The sequence below is a fragment of the Halichoeres trimaculatus genome, unplaced genomic scaffold (genome assembly GCF_033239565.1).
Source record: "Halichoeres trimaculatus isolate MK-OKI-2021-1 unplaced genomic scaffold, fHalTri1.1 fHalTri1_scaffold_16, whole genome shotgun sequence".
In the NCBI taxonomy this organism is placed as follows: domain Eukaryota; kingdom Metazoa; phylum Chordata; class Actinopteri; order Labriformes; family Labridae; genus Halichoeres; species Halichoeres trimaculatus.
The window spans coordinates 5,226,362-5,243,733 of NW_027437194.1; the positions used below are offsets into that span (position 1 = coordinate 5,226,362).

The 17,372-nt window shown below is 39.6% G+C and overlaps 1 protein-coding gene across 22 annotated transcripts in view; it reads right to left on the reverse strand.

The window, feature by feature from the left end:
* fnbp1b (formin binding protein 1b) overlaps positions 1–17,372 on the reverse strand; it is a 106,805-nt gene that overhangs the window by 27,899 nt on the left and 61,534 nt on the right. For 15 of the 22 annotated variants that reach the window (XM_074689768.1, XM_074689769.1, XM_074689771.1 and 12 more), the window contains exons 7-10: positions 16,045–16,059; positions 10,369–10,497; positions 7,171–7,317; positions 1,136–1,321 (exon numbers count right to left, since the gene is read on the reverse strand). In XM_074689768.1, the coding sequence (XP_074545869.1) occupies positions 1,136–1,321; positions 7,171–7,317; positions 10,369–10,497; positions 16,045–16,059 (477 nt within the window). The remainder of the gene's footprint in view (positions 1–1,135; positions 1,322–7,170; positions 7,318–10,368; positions 10,498–16,044; positions 16,060–17,372) is intronic. The other 7 variants (XM_074689773.1, XM_074689770.1, XM_074689780.1 and 4 more) reach the window with 1 other exon arrangement.

Genomic DNA, 17,372 nt, shown 5'->3' on the forward strand with positions numbered 1-17,372 from the left:
CAAATATTAAAAAATAAACACACAACAAAACCCAAACAGATGTAAAAGACAACCAAAGGAACACCAAATCGTCAGTTGTTTTAAAATGTCAAACATAAAAAACTGTTAAATAATAATCCAAACAAAAAACAGAGTGAGTAGGAAGCGTCAAATGTGTTAAAGCAAGCGGCGGCGACAAAGCGGACAGCGAGATTCAGTCAAAGCGCATGCAGGCTTCCAGTTTGGAAAGCCTTTTTCTTTTTTTTTAACCTCGACACATGCAAGCCAGGACGAGTAGCTCCTCACATCCCTGAGGAGACCAGCCGCTGAGTTTCAGGTCAGCGTCAGAGAAGTTTAATTCATTAGCCCTGTCCTGCTACATGTGACTGCATTATTCATCAGCATGCATGGGCGAGATCTAAAAACGTTTTTTTTGCAACACACAGAGGAGGAAAAATCACAAAAAGCCTGATTCTGGGAGGCAGTTTGATGCTTTTACACTCAATTATGAGAAAAGTTTTTAAGTGTGTTGGTTGTCAGTTCATGCATGTTTGACACAGTGGCCACTTCCTGTCCAAAAACCGTCGAGGATTTCTCATCTAGCATTACACACACTGGCTTCCAGCCCTTTCCTCCCCCAAACACACCCAATTACTCATTCATGCATCGGCCTATTTCAACACCAACAGTGCCACCAGCCCATAAGACAGTCAGAGATCAGTTTGGAAAAAGCTTCGACGCCAGGAAACGATTATTTCAGATTGAGTAAAAGTCTGCCGCTTGAGTCCATCCACAGGATGAAAGTAGAAATGCATTAGTGTTGGTTACAGAAGAAGGGAGGCTCCCAATATTGGTGAGGGTGATTGCCGGGGAGGGGGGAGAACGGGTGGCGAATAATAAAAACAAGAAAAATGGCAACAGTAACAAGAACTAGCAAGAAACTTCTTAAAGAAATTAACTTAAAGATCTTTACAAAAATGAAATGTCACACTGAACACATATATTCTCAAAGTATCACAAGACAACAGGACTTAAAATGGGTACATCCCCTCCCGAGGTCCAAAGTGACCTCCAAGTGAGAAAAATCCAGTGAAAAGGAAATGTCAGCGAGGCGCTGCTGCGTGTTCAGGTGTGAATATGTGCACTCATGTGTTACCTTGTTCTTGTTCTTAATGAAAGGCCACAGTTTGCCTTTGCTCTTGCCCGGAGGTTTCTCCTTGCCCTCTTTGGACAGGCTGGTTTCAGACACCGCTCTCTTCATGGCCTGGCCGTAGTCTTCGAACTCAACGTCACCCGGGGGCTCAAAGCCAGACTTATAGGACTCCACCACCTGCTTCGAGTCCTAGAGGGAGGAGGAGATTGGTATCAGTTAGACACATCCTTATTCTTGATACATAGGTATATGCAACTCTTAGATCATCACTTCCAAAGAGTACAGTAAGGAGTTGTGCCCAGGTCAACCTCAAGCATTTCTGTGAATGTTAAATACGTTTTTCTTGTGTTTTATTTTTTAATATATTCACTTCAAAAAACCTGAAATCTTATCAAGTTTTTTGTCTCATCTAAAGTGAAAAATGTCTTGTTCCACTTGATATACAACTTATCAATCCAGAATGTCTTGTTTTAAGTTATTCAAAGACAGAATGAGGTCTGAATTGCTCATAACAAAAACTTCTAATGGTACAAGAAATATTTGCTCAAAAATTTGCTGAAGACTAGAAAAAGTCTTAATACAAGTAACTTTTTTTTTACTCCAGTGGCAGATTTTTTTTGTTACAAACAATTCAGACCTCATTTTTGTCTTTCAATAACTTAAAATAAGACATTTTTCTGGACTGGTCCGGTGAATGTGGCTCACACATTAGATATTTTACACTAAAAATAAGATTTCAGTTTTTCCAATATTTGACCTCATTCAGAACAATTTTACAAAGAAAGCATGAAAAATGAGGATGTCCTCACCCCTCCCAGATAAAAAACAACTGACTGTCCCTCAACAAAAAACATAAAACAAAACCCAGTTTGGATACTTCTCCTCTGCCATTGTTGTTGACAAAGTTAATATCAGAATTCCCGCCTCTTCTTTGTTTCTGATTGGCCAAGAAGAAGTGACTGTGACGAGAGCAGCCAGTTTAAAAAAAGTTAGAGCTCTTAAGTTTCATCCTGGAGTCTTCAACCTGCTTCATTTGTTGCCTTTAAGTCCTGCCCACCATTCATGGAGGTTCATGGAGAGATGCAAGGAAATAAAAAGAGGGGATAAGTAAGTTTGTTTTAGGAGAAATGAGACACCCTTTGTTTAGGGTGCAAATTATTTTAGTGATGATGACGTCAGCTGATCATCATTGGATCAACTGTCAGTGAAACCTATGTTTAAATATATCTAAAAATAAGAATGTCAAAACCCTTTATCTTTGTGTTTTACCATTAAAATGTGTCATTAGATTTTATTTATTAATTATTTAGCCGATATCCAGTGGGTTTATGATCGTAAGCCTTGAATCATATTTAGAAAACCTAGTTTGTAATATTCAGGATCACTCGATGTGTTATTTATTAGATAGGTGTTTTTTTTCTGAGGCTGTTCTCTCAGGAATTTCATTCTCTTCATGGAGATAAAGAAAAAAAATACTTATGCGTTTCATTTTTTACTCTTTGTGTTTTGGACTGTATGAAATATTTAGTTAGGGGATTAATCTGACAAAATAAAAAGTAGCAAAACTGCATGAATTTTCACGTCTCCTCTCTCGTTGCTTCTCCCGTTTTTACTCCTCTCCTCTCGATCCTCTGTCCTCTGAGCGATCTCCATTGGGATTCATCCTTTGAGATTTTCTTATGGCTGAAAAACACTGAACTTCCAGTACATGGTTAATGGATTGGTTTAAAAAATTTTTAAAAAACAAAGCCAGTATTTTAAAATCACAAGGCCTTCAAAATAAAGTTGATGTTATCTGGTTTTGGCAGCAATCTTAGGAATTGTTACAATCAACTCTGTGTCAAAAACAAACACGAGTAATAAGATATAACATTTGTGCTACTATAAAAAGTCCTCACAGTGTTGGACTTTGGGGTCCCACAGAGACCAAATGTGGCTCTGCTCTCAACTTGAAGGGTTTTGATTTTATTTCTGTTGCCTGTCTTCCATCCCTGACTCTGACAGTGACCACAGTATCTCTAAAAGTGCTGCTGCAGGCTACTGGAAAGATAAGCTGTGTCCTCTTTGAAGCTTTTTTTGACTCAGGCTGGAGTGCAGTGAGATAACACCGAGATTTACTGAATCTGCTTTTGATTATTCAGTTTTTAAATAGTGATACACTCTTTATTTTTCTCCCCTGTCTTTGAACATGAATGGGAAAATGACAACTCAAAGCAGAAGGGGGATGTCTGTTGTTTAGATTGGCTTTATCAGCAAGTCTGAAGATAAGATAGAGGACAATAGAGGCCGTGTGACTCTCTTGTTTACGGTCGTTTTTGACTGATAGCGGCCCATGGATGCGTCATGAGAAGGAAAGAGAGCAAGGCTGTCGTTCTTCAGTTTGTGACCCACTGAAGCAAGAGGAAAAGACCCAAATCTGTCAGGCAGGAGTTATGACAAAAGCAGCGAACACAGCCAGGGTCGTCAGACACAGGAAGGAGAGCATTAATCAAGCGCAGCAGCGAGCATCGTCCTATCTGCGCTGATAAGAGCCGGGGGTCTGGTTGGAGTCGGGGCGAAGGGGGTCAGAAGTCTGCAGCTGCTCAATGTACACATGAGAGGAGAGTGTGAGAGGAAGACAGACGGAGGGAGAGGAGGAGGAAGGAGCATGTGATGTGTTGTTCCCTGATGTTGTTTACTGCAGCAGACAGTCACAGGCTGGAGCCATCTCCCTGGAGCTGAGCCACACACTCAAACACACACTCACACACACACACACACACACACACACACACACACACACACACACACACACACACACACACACACACACACACTTTGCTATGCCTGAGGATAGTCTTGCTTTTTGTCACACGGCAGCCAGCCAAAATGTGACAGCTCCATGTATCACTCAGCTCGTTGTGTCTTTTAAGGAGGCGAATGCTGTCTCCTATTTGAAAATCCAAACAATAACAGTCGTTTGACAGGAGTTCACATCAGCTCAGTGGAAGTTTATAAAGTGACAAAACAACGGCTCCTCAAACTACAGGAAATAAAAAGAGATTCAACTTCCTCCTACTCTTAAAAACAGGTGCAATCACTTTTGGTAGACTGGGTTACTCTCCTTATGAAACACTTTAATAACCCGGGAATAAATGACTAACGCTCAAAAGGAAATAAGTCATGAGTGCATGTGGAAACGTCTTTTGGCAACAAAAAGCCCTGGGAGTTGTTGAGTGAAGCTTTACAATGTGTGTGTCCGTCAGAGCCTCGCTGCAATTTACAGATACAATCCAGGCAACGAAAGCTGGATTTGTGATTCCCATTTTGTGTCAGTTAACGTTAATTTATGCTGTATTTTTGGGTTAAATCGTTCCTTAAATGACAAAATCTCTAAATATTAGCATTGCTTTGTCTGTTTCTTGTAATTTTTTCGTCTCTTTTTCGTCATCTTTGTATTTGGAGTGGATTATTACTTTGTATTTGTCTAGAGATCCTACATGTAACCATGGTGGCATTCTTTACATGTGAAATCAGCTGTTAACAGCCTGTAACATGTCAATGCTAACTGGTGCAAGGCCGGATGTTCCCCACAAGGTGAGGAGAAGGAGGTGAGGACGACGTGCTGGTTCTCAGGTGTGAGCTAAAAAGTGACGACTTACCTGTCCTTCAATCCATCGTTATTGGGAACGTAAGATTTATCTCCATTAAGATGGACGAGCTAGCCATGCTAACCCAGCAACAAAGGGAATACCAGAAGGCAGAGTAGCATCATGTTATTCACAGATATAGCTAACGGAGATAATATCAGACACCAACGCCACATTGGAAGAGCTTCACCTGCTGTGAGCAGACAGGATCCAGGAGACAGAGACTGAACAGACTGCTGAAGAAGCTCAGTCCTGGACCCTGTGGAGGTGGAGCCTGGCTGACTGGACAATGATGGACAAGCTGTCAGCATCTATTTTCTTATGGAGCTTTTTGCACTTTCTTTATACTTTCTTACTTTTGTTTTCTTGATTGCTGCTGTGACTTCAATTTCGTTGTACTTGTTACAATGACAATAAAGTTTTATTCTATTCTATTTATGCTGTATTTTTGGGTTAAATCATTCCTTAAATGTTGGCATTTTTCATTCAGCTATATTTTTCATAACTGAAACATTTTTGTCTTTCTGTGATTATAGGCGTTGTGCTAGCTTAAACTGAGGCTAACCCAGTTTTCCAAATAAGGGGGTACTCAGGCACAAGCAGCTGTAGCTGTGCTGTATAAAGTATTTGATAATAACTTTACTTAAATACCGTTGCAGTGACTATACATCTATTAGTTATACAGTACATGGGTCAATCCACTGTATACTGTAAAGTGAATCATATAGAGGCTTTCGTAGCTTACAGGCTTTACATTGTGAGTTTTCCCGGCGTTAGAATCAGGAACAAATAAATGTCAGGATATGATTTCTGGCCACATGTTGATGTTCATGGACCCCTGGTTCTTTGGTAGCTTTAACAAATCAATGTCAAGTCCAACTGTCCTCAGTATTCATAATCATGTTTACTGCCGCTCTACACAATGCTAAGAGAGGTTTGTTTTGCTACCCAGTCCGACTAAAGTGGGCGTGTCCTTGAGGGGAAGTGACATAAACTACACTGTAATTCAATTAAGGCCCTGTTTACACATAAATGCTAAATGCAGCGAGAATGCAGTGGAATAAAATCTGTGTTTACATGGAAACACTGAGGGACTGGAAATCGCTGTAGTAAGCATGCCAGGCCTGTAGTTGGCCCTAAAACTGTCTTGTCCTGAAGCAGCTTTTGGTAGATCTCCACTGAAGTAGAGTTGGGCTGATCATCTGGGGGGCGTCTCAAAGCGATAATATGAAGCCTCCTCTCTCCTCTCTCCTCCGCGGCACTGGAAATACTTTCTGAGTCTCCATTTTGAAGACTGTCCCAAAATGATTATTGTGCTCAGAGGAGAGAGGAGAGAGGAGCTATGATCGAGGAAACACGAGAGCTGGTTTTGCAGAAGTCTTTTCACTGACAGACATGCCCCCATATGAAATATCACTCTCTGATTGGACGCTGCAGTGGCTCAGACTTCACCACATGAAACTATACAAACACAGCGAAGTTTAATGAGAGGGAAAAGACGAGCTGAGGATGGGCACTGAGGATCGTACAGAATTATATTATAAAGCTGAGATTCAAAAGTGTTTGTTGTGAGTTTAAAGCTCAAAATACTGAACACAACCATCATAAATTCAATATAACTGCTGTCGTGTAAACAGCCTCAACACAAAAACCACCATCCCTCCTTTAGCCAAAGATAATGACGCCAGTTGTGTCAGACATGAGAAACACAACAACAGCATAAAAAATCAACTAGCTGTATTATTTATTTATTTATTCATTTGTTTTATGTTTGTCTTTCCTGTTTCAGAATCCTGTCTGTGCTCTGTTAAACTCAATCACTGGTGGCAGCCATGACAGGCAGAGGAATAACTGAGCAGAAACCACCAGAAATAAACTTATTTGTGGTCTGGTTTGTTTTAGTAGATCATATGGACAGAGTAAATCTGTAGTCATGTAAATTAAAAACAGGAGAATATTTATCTTGATTCCTTGTCAAAGACTCACAAATGCAGCAACCGCTTAAGAAATCAGATGCATAATCTGTCGTTTAAAAACAGTTACCAGAAAAGGTTTAAAAAGTCAGACTTAGTCAGGATCTTTCTTGTATCTCACTGTTTTTCTTGTGGTTAACACACATTTTGAGTCATTTTCCTCAGGTATTCTCTCAGTTTACAAACCTGTCCTCCTACGGCCGTTTATCCTTCACAGGTCAGCTGTTTTATCTACAACATACCCCCCAAGAGGAACATCCCACTGCCCCACTTGTGGGTTTAACTGAGAGCCTAATCGGCAGCGTGTGGGCTGTGACTGACACCCGGGCTGAGTGAGTAATGTGTCCCATATGGTGGTGTCGCTGTGTGTATGTGTGTGTCCCTGTGTGTGTGTGTGCCCCCATGTGTGTGTGTGTGTCTCAGTCTCTATACTCACAGTCTTGGGCTCGATGGATTCGGCAGCTTTCGTCATGCCGTCTAAACATTTCCCCACGATGGGCAGGACTTGGCGGTCCACGTCTGCGAACGTCTTCATGCACACTCCTAACCTCTCGATTCGTCTCTCCTCCATGTCTTGAAGTTTCTAAATTAAAAACAAAGGTGTGTGTGTGTCAAAAGACTGGGTCTATGAAGAAAGATAATCCTTAGTCTTAGATCTAAAATAATCCAGTTTCAGGTGACCTTGTAGCTCGGACGAGGATAAATTTATACCACAGTAATTTTTGGTTCCTTCTTACAATAAACAGCGTGAGAAAATTAAAAACTGACGATGTATTCCTTTAAAAACTGTAAATTGATCTGTTTTCCCCAAATGAGTCACATTTTGTCCATCAAATCTTGATTCTTTGTTTTTATTTCTGTCCCTTTTATTAAAAGCAGACGACTGAGAAACTGATATCGTTGCCAAGTCTCAGAAAACAGGAAAAAGAAAAATAGTCCGTCTTAATTTTTTATGAGTTGACTCATCATCAGAGGACTCCTCTTCTTGGTGAAGGCACAGAATGGAGCAGCTTGATGTTTTAAATCAGTGTTTTTTCAGTGCCTTGATAATGCAAAAAGCTGACACTTATTTATTTTTTATCAGCCTTACTTTTTTTGGTGTGGAAATAATTAGGTTTTGGTGTTACACAAGTTTTTTTAAACCAAGAATCTAGTCAAAATTGTTAAAATAATCTACTGAATTACATAAAAAGTTGTATGAAACACTTTGTGGTGGCTGCAGCTGAATTTGTTTAACTTGGGATCACAACTAGAAGCTAAGAATGACACTAATTAACTCATTCACTGCCATCAGCGTCTTTAGACGTCAATGCGATTACAACCGTTGGCGGAGCTTGTCAATCAAAATCACGCTTGAAAACTATTGTGGGTGAGAGCGGTGTGCTCTTTGGATGAGAGCTCAGCATGGATATTTTCTCTGCTTGTGACAGACGCCTGGTGCTCCCAGCCCAGCACGGCTCCAAATCTCTAGCCAGACTCTTCTCCTCCGTTGATCCCAAATGGTGGAATGAATTACCAAACTCTATACGATCCACAGAGTCCCTTTCTACTTTAAGAGATGTCTGAAGACTCATCTATTCAGGGAACATTTAGACCCTTAATCTGAGCCTTCTCCTCTTTGTCCTCAGGGGTAGAATGAGTCAGAAGGTCGAGGACCCAGCTCTTAGTGAATTTTCAACATTAATCACTGACTGTTGTGGTTAGTTGGCTACATTATTCTACATTATTTGAAAAAAAAAAACTTCAATAACTAAGTTCTTATGCTGTATGTCGCTTTGGACAAAAGTGTCTGCTAAATGAAACTATAGAACTGTATGACGGAGGCATAGCGAGACACTGCAAGTCAGAAAGTTCAGGCAGCTCATGGTCCAACTGAGGATGTGTCGAGGTAGTTCAGAGAGAAAGAGCGGCGCCATCACGAGAAAAGACAAAGATTATGGAGAGGATCAAAGGATGAAGCGCTCCAGACCAGTGGCGGCTGCTGGTCAGTCAAGGAGGGGAAGCTCAGTTTTCCTGGCCTACATCATAAAATTGTTTATTCAATTAAACATAAATTCTAACCTCTGTTCCTTTTCAAGAAAATGATCTGTCACCCTGTCGTAGCAACCAGGTGTTTTTTCCAGGGATTTTACCAGTGTTGTCTCAACACTCGTCGTCGTTTTTAAGAAAGGTAAACTTGCTGGGGATTGATAAAGCCTCCAGATCTGTCCAGAACAACTCAGAAGATGCTCTGGTGGAGGGTTATACTTCAAGATCGCTGACTGGCTCATTTCACGGTCAATCAAAAAGGGATTCAGCCTCAGACAGATCATCCAATCATCATGCAGAAGCCCAGCGTCCAGCCCAGCCCACTGCCTCATAGACCCCCAGAGACGCTGAGCGTCCAATGGGTGGGGCAAAGCCCAGCGTTTATCCAATGACCGTCCAGTTTCCACAGTGGAACAACCCACTCTACGCTTCCCCGCTGAAGTCAGAAGACGCTCAGCGTCCGACTGTGTTAAAGCGCTGAGACGCTGCGGGGATGAATGAGAAGGAGGTGGAGCCAGTTACCTGTGATAGGAGCTGATTCTGAACTAAAGATGAAGGAATTCTAGCTCAGATTTTCTCAATAAAATCTACACACAGCAGTAGATATCACCACTTTTTTGGGGGAAATTTTAGGGGAAGCTGAGCTTCACTTGCAGTCTTAGAGCAATCGCCACTGCACCAGTCAAACGAGATCAACAAAGGTATGTTTTGTCTGTTTTTTTATCAAAAACAGGAAGAGACACATAAAAGAAGAGAGTCCACTCTTCTTAGGTAGTTTTGGTGTTTACATAGGCGTAGAAAAAAATATTATTTGGGTCTTGAAAGATTGTTCAAGATGCTCTGGAAATGGCTGGCCAATAAGTTAAAAGGGGTTTGAGGACTATAGGATGACGTTGATTGCAGTGACACCTGTGGAAGAAATCGGTAGTATTTCTTCAATGAATGTAGCGCTACAAGCTTCTGATCCAAACAAACGATGGATAATAAGAAATAACATTAAACATAACCACTTTTGGCCTTAACAATCTCACTTAGAATCATGGATTATCGACAGGCAGATATATAAAAGTGAGACTGTCTCTAGAGCTGGTGTTACAAGTTTTTGTGTCCAGCAAACAGCTGAAAGTTACGAGGAACTCCACTCAGACGTGCCTTCACAGATAAACCGATGAACTGTGAAAAAGGAGAACCAGCAGTGGACGGTCTGGTTCAGCCGTTGAGAGGTTTTATTCTTCTGCTCATTTTCATAAAATCTCCATCAGCGCCTCACAGCGCCTGTGTTACATTTTGAGAGACTGCGAGGTTGGAATCACAAAATAACTGCACTCTAAATAATGATGCCTTTTTACCCTCAGTGTTTCCCGTATGTTCAGGTTATTTTTAGCGCTGACCCACAGGGGGTTGAGGGCGGCTGCATTGAATTCATAAGCCAACTCGTGACTGCACATGAATGCTACATCCTGGCAGACTCCTCAATCTGTCGACACTTTTAGATACATTTTGAAAGACGGTGAAGATAAAACTAAAAAAAAAACACATTGCATAAATACACACTGTTTACTCAAGAAACACAGATTTCAATATGTTGCACTGCTGTCGTATTCACCTGAAATATGTTTGGGATAACTGTGAAGTAATGTTCGTTCTGCTCCTGGTTGAACTTCTGCAGGAAGGCGGAGTAATCGCCCTTACTGTCAGCCGCCATCTGGTGCCTCATCTGAGCTTGTTGTCGTGCCTGAGGAGGAAAAAACACACACAAAGATGCACATCAAAGACACGCTCACATCAGTAAACTTCAGTCTCTCCTGATTAACACACACACATAAGGGTAACACACTCACACACACACATTCAGAGCGTAAAAACCAACACAAGTTGACATTTTTGTGCTTATGCGTTCATGTGCGCACATGTAAATAAACACAGGACTCGGCCACAGGTGCAAACTGCGGTCAGGCAGCTGCAGCAGCCGCGGGCGACAGACTTCAGTGTAAGTGGGCCAGGACGAACAGATAAAAGGAGGAACAACAGGCCGCAGAACGAAGGGATTGGGATTTTGATTGCCGGCCCAGTCTGGCCAATCTCTGCTGTTGATAATGTTGATTATTTTTAAGCTCGCTGAGTCTCAGGGCAGGAGAGGCAGGAGAGGCAGGAGAGGCAGGCAGTCAGAAACGCAGCAGGAGCAGCCTATTACAGATCCAAGGCAAGCAGATGGAGATGAGATTATCTCAGCGAGACAGCATGTGGGGTGTGTTTATATGTGTGCAGAGAGTGTGTGTGTGTCTGTGTGTGTGTTGTTAAGTACTCATATCTGTTTCCTCTCTCCCCTTTAGATCTGAGGCCTGTCCAGACATAAATAGTGTTTTCATTGGGTCAGATTTAGCACGGGGTCACCTCATGAACCCCCGACCGGAACTGTTAAATCTGAATGAAATTTGGAGGACCAAAACTATATATATATATATATATATATATATATATATATATATATATATATATATATATATATATATATATATATATATATATATATATATATATATATATATATATATATTTGTAATTACATTAATTTATAAATGAATAAATAATAAACAATAAAAATAAAAGTAAAAATAAATAAAACATAAATATGGAAATAGAATTGAATTAATTAAACATCAATAAATAAGTAAATAAAAATTCTTTGCTCTCACATAGCCACATAAAATTAATAAATATGAAAGCAGAGCTTTTATTGACTTAGTCATTATTTAATTTTATTTCCACATTTATTTTTGTATTTTTTCACTTTTATTTAATTACTTGCGTTTATATTTTTTTATTTTAATTTTTGTATTTATTTTAACTTTCATTTATTATTTCATTTTGGCAGTTCTAAAAATCCAAACAAAAAAATGTGGCAAAACTGCAAAAGTCTAACTAAAACAACCAGAAACTGGAACAAATCTTTAATGATTGAAATTTTATGACATGAATTTAATGAGCAGGTATTTTCCTTTTGGATCACTGCTCTTGTTTGGCGCTTAGTTGTCTTTAAATATTAAAATAATATTAATATTGTTATTCCTAAACAGTTTCCATTTGATTTAATACTAAATACTTTAATTCCAAATGATAAAACTTCTTTTTTTAAGGTTAAAATTCTTCATTAAGCATCAAATTCTTCGTAATTGTCTAAATAATAAAGGCACCTATGAAACATGTTATCCATTTATAGTACATTTTCTGTATTGTTCAGGTTTTATTTACTACTTGTAGACGCTAATGGCACCGATTCTTTTGTGAACCTTGGAAATAAACTTTAATTCACATCAAATTTTTGAGACTGGCTTTGCTGTTAGGTTTTGTTATTATCTACAATTTATTTGTTTATTCATAAGGAAAGCCATTCTCTTTCCCAACCAGTAAGTAAGTCATGCTTGCTTTTTTCAAAAAGCACAACTGAGAAACTTAAGCAAGTTTTCCTGCAATGTGTTATCAGTGTATGCCAGAAGCTGTCCTCACAACCTGGGTTTAAACTCCCAAAACCGAAATTTTGAAATTCAAACAATTCTTTTTATGCATTATTTCCAGAAAAAACAGCAAACCAGACTCAATAAGAGCCACATTCACCTGACAAGTGCAGAATAGGGTCTTATGTAAAGACAATGTGAGACAAGCTTAATGCTTTAAGTGAGTAAAACAGGTTTACTTAATAAGAATTTTTTAATATAAGAAACTAAACCTGTTGTTTTTTTCTTACACCATTGGCTTTTTCTTGTCTTGTCAGGTGACTGTGGCTTGCATCAACTAAAAAAATGCTTTAAGTATTATTTAAACATAAATAAAATAAACGGCATATTTTACGCCTGGGACGATGCACTCTTCTTCCAATTCAATTCTACAATATTTGGGGGTGCCGATTTGATCTAAATTGCAATTCTTCGATATGTCTAATATCCGTGATTTTAGTTCCCTTTTTTTTTAAACTAGACCATGTGATAAAGTTAAGTGATGACTTACAGACTTTTTTAGGAGCCATATTTTTTAAAAAATGAGGATCACATGGGAGTCAGTTTGCATCGTTGATTCTCTGAGATTATTTAATCTCTAACTTTGGGCTTTGATAGGACAGTTTAAGTGAGCAGGAAATGTGAGGACAGAATGGGCTGGGGGTCATTCAATCCTATGACCAGCTAAAGAGAACTGTAGCAACGTTCTGGTCTTCTAGTGAGAGTTTTGCAAAGCATGAAGCATTTTTTCCTCTTTTGTTGTTTCTTTTTCTTCTTTTGGGACCTGACTTTAACCGTGCATGTACGGGGCAATGGTGGGAACACAACTCTGATCTGTCGTGGTCCTGGGGGAAACATTAAAAAGACTTCATCCAATTTCACCCACACACCAATCAGAGGCAGAGCTCAGTCTCCCACACACACTCTGTCTCTCACACACACACACGTGTAAGTAACAGATGTCATATTTGGGAGTAAAAAAGCGGACATCAGAGCAGACACACTCATCAGACACAAAGGTATGTTATTTCCAGCACGGGGGGGGTGACAGTTAATACTGGGTGGAAAATGATCGTCACACATTCAAAAATGAGAAATCCAGAGAAAAGTGAAAAAGCACGTGTGATAGAGCAGCTGGTTGGAGTCTACAGCGTGCCTGTCTGTGAGCAGTGAGCAGTGAGTGTGCAGTCACAGCATTGTGGCTCGTTGCATGCAAAGTGTGCAGAGTGTTTGGAATCGATAACGGTGTTCGTCGCTGTCATGGCAACTTGGCAAAACAACAAAACCTTGGAGCAAGCTGCTGAGTCTGCAGATGCATCACTTCCTGTTGCCACTTCCTGGAAATAACCAGATTTATTCCTTCCTGTATGTATCTGTATGTATTTCTGTCAGTGTGCTGTTCACCCTTCTTTAGGGAAACCACCAACAATTATCTCATTGTTTTAAATTTATATACGGCCATCTATTGATGAATCTTTGACAAAAGTTTGATTAATCAAAAGTCAGATCGCTAAGAATTCTCATCACAACTTACAAGCTAGCAGCACTTTTTTTGTTCTTGCTACACTAAATACTGATGAATGATACAGCAATGTATCCTGGTCCTTGTGTTGATATACGGCTCCGTGTCAATATTTGGATTGGTCTTCAAACCGTTTCTCTGTGTCGAAATGACTCACCGCACCACTACTCCATGATTAATAACATCAAAGATGCTGTGAGGGGGATCTGTTTTAATTAGACTGCTATCGCCACCTTCTGGCCCGGAGTCTCACGCACACTGTCGTGAAGACGTGACTTTCAAGGCATGCGTTTGTTTTGGAACAAATTTTCTTTGTGTCTTTGTTATCGGATACAACGCCAAGAGGTAAGGCACTATTATTCAAACTGTGACAACAAGCAAACACTGTAAGTTTGTACCGTAGTTTAGGAGCCAGCTATATTTAGAGAAACTGGTGCTCTAAAACAGTGTTTCTCAAACTTTTTTCAGTAATGTACCCCCTATAATATGTCTTTTTCTAGCAAGTACCCCCTAACAAGCCCAAAGCAGTTTTGGATGGAAAAAATGGTGTAAAACACAGCGCTGTACAATTAGTTTCTGTTGGATAAAGTACTCAGTTTAAGTTTACTATGTTTTGAATCATCTACCAATCAAGAGCTAACGTAACCTCACTTTTCTTTTATTGATAGACTCTCAAGTTTGAACAGACCACTGCAGAATAACTGCTGACTGTGGGTTGGAAGTCAACATTAGCACAGTTTAGCCCCTGTGTTATACAGTTATACAGCCCAAGCTAAAGGCTAATTAGCCTTTAGCTCGTGCTCTATCTCTCTCCTGTTTATCTTTCTTCTGCTCTTCTGTCCTTTTTCTGTCTGACAGTTAGGCTCCAGTGTCCACTATCTTGGGATGGGTACCTTTCACATTTGAAAGAGGCCCAGTACCTGGCAAGCAGCACCGGTACTCAACAGTACCAATTTTCAGTACTTTTTGGTGTTTATGTGGTAAAAAATATCAATTTGTTAAATACAAAAATATAAAACAAATTCAATTTAACATATTTATTCTTCAATATATAACCTTGCAAAGCTGTGTTTATGTCCAGCATGAAAAATAACCTACTCTTCCACTCCCTCACAGTCACAAGAATTAGGTACCTTAACATGGAACCTTTTGATTTTACATGAACGGTACCTGGTGCCAAGCAGAGCAAACGTAACCTCACTCTTCATTTTATTGATAGACTCTAAAGTTTGAACAGACCACTGCAGAATAACTGCTGACTGTGGGTTGGAATCAACATTAGCACAAACAGTTTAGCCCTTTAAGCCTTTAGCTTGTGCTCTATCTCTCTCCTGTTTATCTTTCTTCTGATCTTCTGTCCTTTTTCTGTCTGACAGCTAGGCTCCAGTGTCCACCATCACTACAAAATTAATAACAGAAATCGTTTTCAGCAGAGCAAATCACAGATATCTTTTCTCTCTACTTAACTTTATCACTTGGTGGGTTGTTGTCATAGAGATCTAGACGTGCTTTAAATGAATCCGATCGAGAAGCTACAAAGACGTATTTCAAAACAATGCATGTTGGTGCTAATAATCTCATTTTTAAGTGTGGAGAAGTCTGTCAGGTGTATATCTAGAAGAGAGACTTTTGCAAGATCACTTAGAAACTCCCCACAGCTCCTTTAACGAGACTAACGTGTAAAGTCAACTCTTGGAGAAGTTGATGAAAAGTATCAGAAATAACAGCAGGGTGTTAGTAAGTTGTGAGAAGAAGCTAAGAGATGTGAGAGGTGAGAGGTGAGTCACTTGATCTGAGCGCTGAGATGAGAAGACAGGAGGCACTTCAGTCAGCAAAGAGGTTTACTCACAGTCCTACGTAACAATTATGTTCAAGCTTATTGACATACGGAGGATGGGTTTCTAGATGCTACTAGCTAAAGTGGAGTGGAAACAGACTGGAAAAGATTGGCCTGCAGCATAAACGAACATGAGGATGAGGAACAAAGAGAAAATCTGAATGAAGGCTCATATGAAAACTGTCATCTTACGCAACATATTCAGAATTTCTCCCACATAAGACTTCTTACATCACACATAGAAACCTCGAGCAGGGAGACAGCGAGACAGGCCACTGTACGTGGAGCGGATCACAAAACCAGACAGGACAGGGCGTGTTAGCAGTGACCCGGTCGAGGCTGTGTGTGTGCGAGTGTGTGTTGAGACAGGAGTCGAGACAGTGTGTGTTCCCACAGATATCACAGGCTCTCCCTCTGAGCTGGACCTACCTTGTGGGAACTTCGCTTCAAGGCATGGCATTGAATAAATATACAAACACACACAAACAAGAAAGAGGATTGTTAGCCGTTTCCAGCTAAACAACAAGTTGCCATAGATACACTTCCTGGACCACCAGGCGTGTCATCACCCAGAGGGGGAAGTTGGTATCAGGGAAAACAAACAAAACAGCACTAAAACACTGGTTTCTCTATCAGAGCAGTCACAACACGAGTGAAGAGGACAGTGTTTGGTTTTTCAACACCACTCTGACTTAGGATCTCTGTGACTGTGTGTGTGTGTGTGTGAGGGCTGGGGGCCCGTAAAGAGTGGCGACAGGCTCTGTGGATATCATGGCTGTGAATCCAAACCCTAAATTACGGGGTTCGTCTGCCAGAGGAGGAGAGGGAGCGGTTTGAGGTTTTCTCCAGCAGCAGAGGAGAAACCGCAGCACCTCAGCTCAACAAACAGAAGCTTTTAGCCTCACGTTTCAGACAGATGCTGCTCATGGAGAATAAGGAAATACAGATTTGGTGGTTTATATTTATTCTTACTGACAAGTAGCTTAAATGTGAAGCTAATTCATTCCTACAGTGACTTTGCTTCTGTTGAAACACCAACACTTAAAAACTTTAACAAGCTGTGTCCACTAACGCTAATTGTTTCTATTTAAAACCATTTTCAGTGTCATTAAACATCTTCAGTGTCAGTTTAAAGGTTCAACTGCCAAGTTTTTAATCTTCATTTCTTGATCAGTGGCCAATCAAAATCAAGTATTATACCTCAAACAGTTTGAAAGCCGGTTTGTTTCTCTTTAAATGGTGCAACAAGTGTCAGAAACAAGTATTTGTGTGATGAGCAGCAGAGCTGGATATGTGAGTTGCTGTTGGAGCCCGATTTGTAATAATAATAATAATAATAATAATAATACAATAATAATAATAATAATAATAATAATAATAATAATAATAATAATAATAATAATAATAATAATACAATAATAATAATAATAATAATAATAATAATAATAATAATAATAGTAATAATAAGAATAAGAATAACAATAGAATAAACAATAATACATTTACTTTTAACTCACTTTTAATTTTTGTAGAAATCTCAAAGTGCTACATAAAAAAAATAATTTAAAAAAATCATGATTTTAACAGCAACCTTAAATTTGATAGAAATAAAAAAAATGTAAACCAAAAAGTGACAAATTGTCAAAATTTGGACAAAAAGCTATCACATTCTGGTTTCGATCGGTTAGGTGTTACAAATCAGGCTCCAAAAGTTGCACCCATGAAAAATTTGCCGAACCTTTTCTGCCAATGCCCAA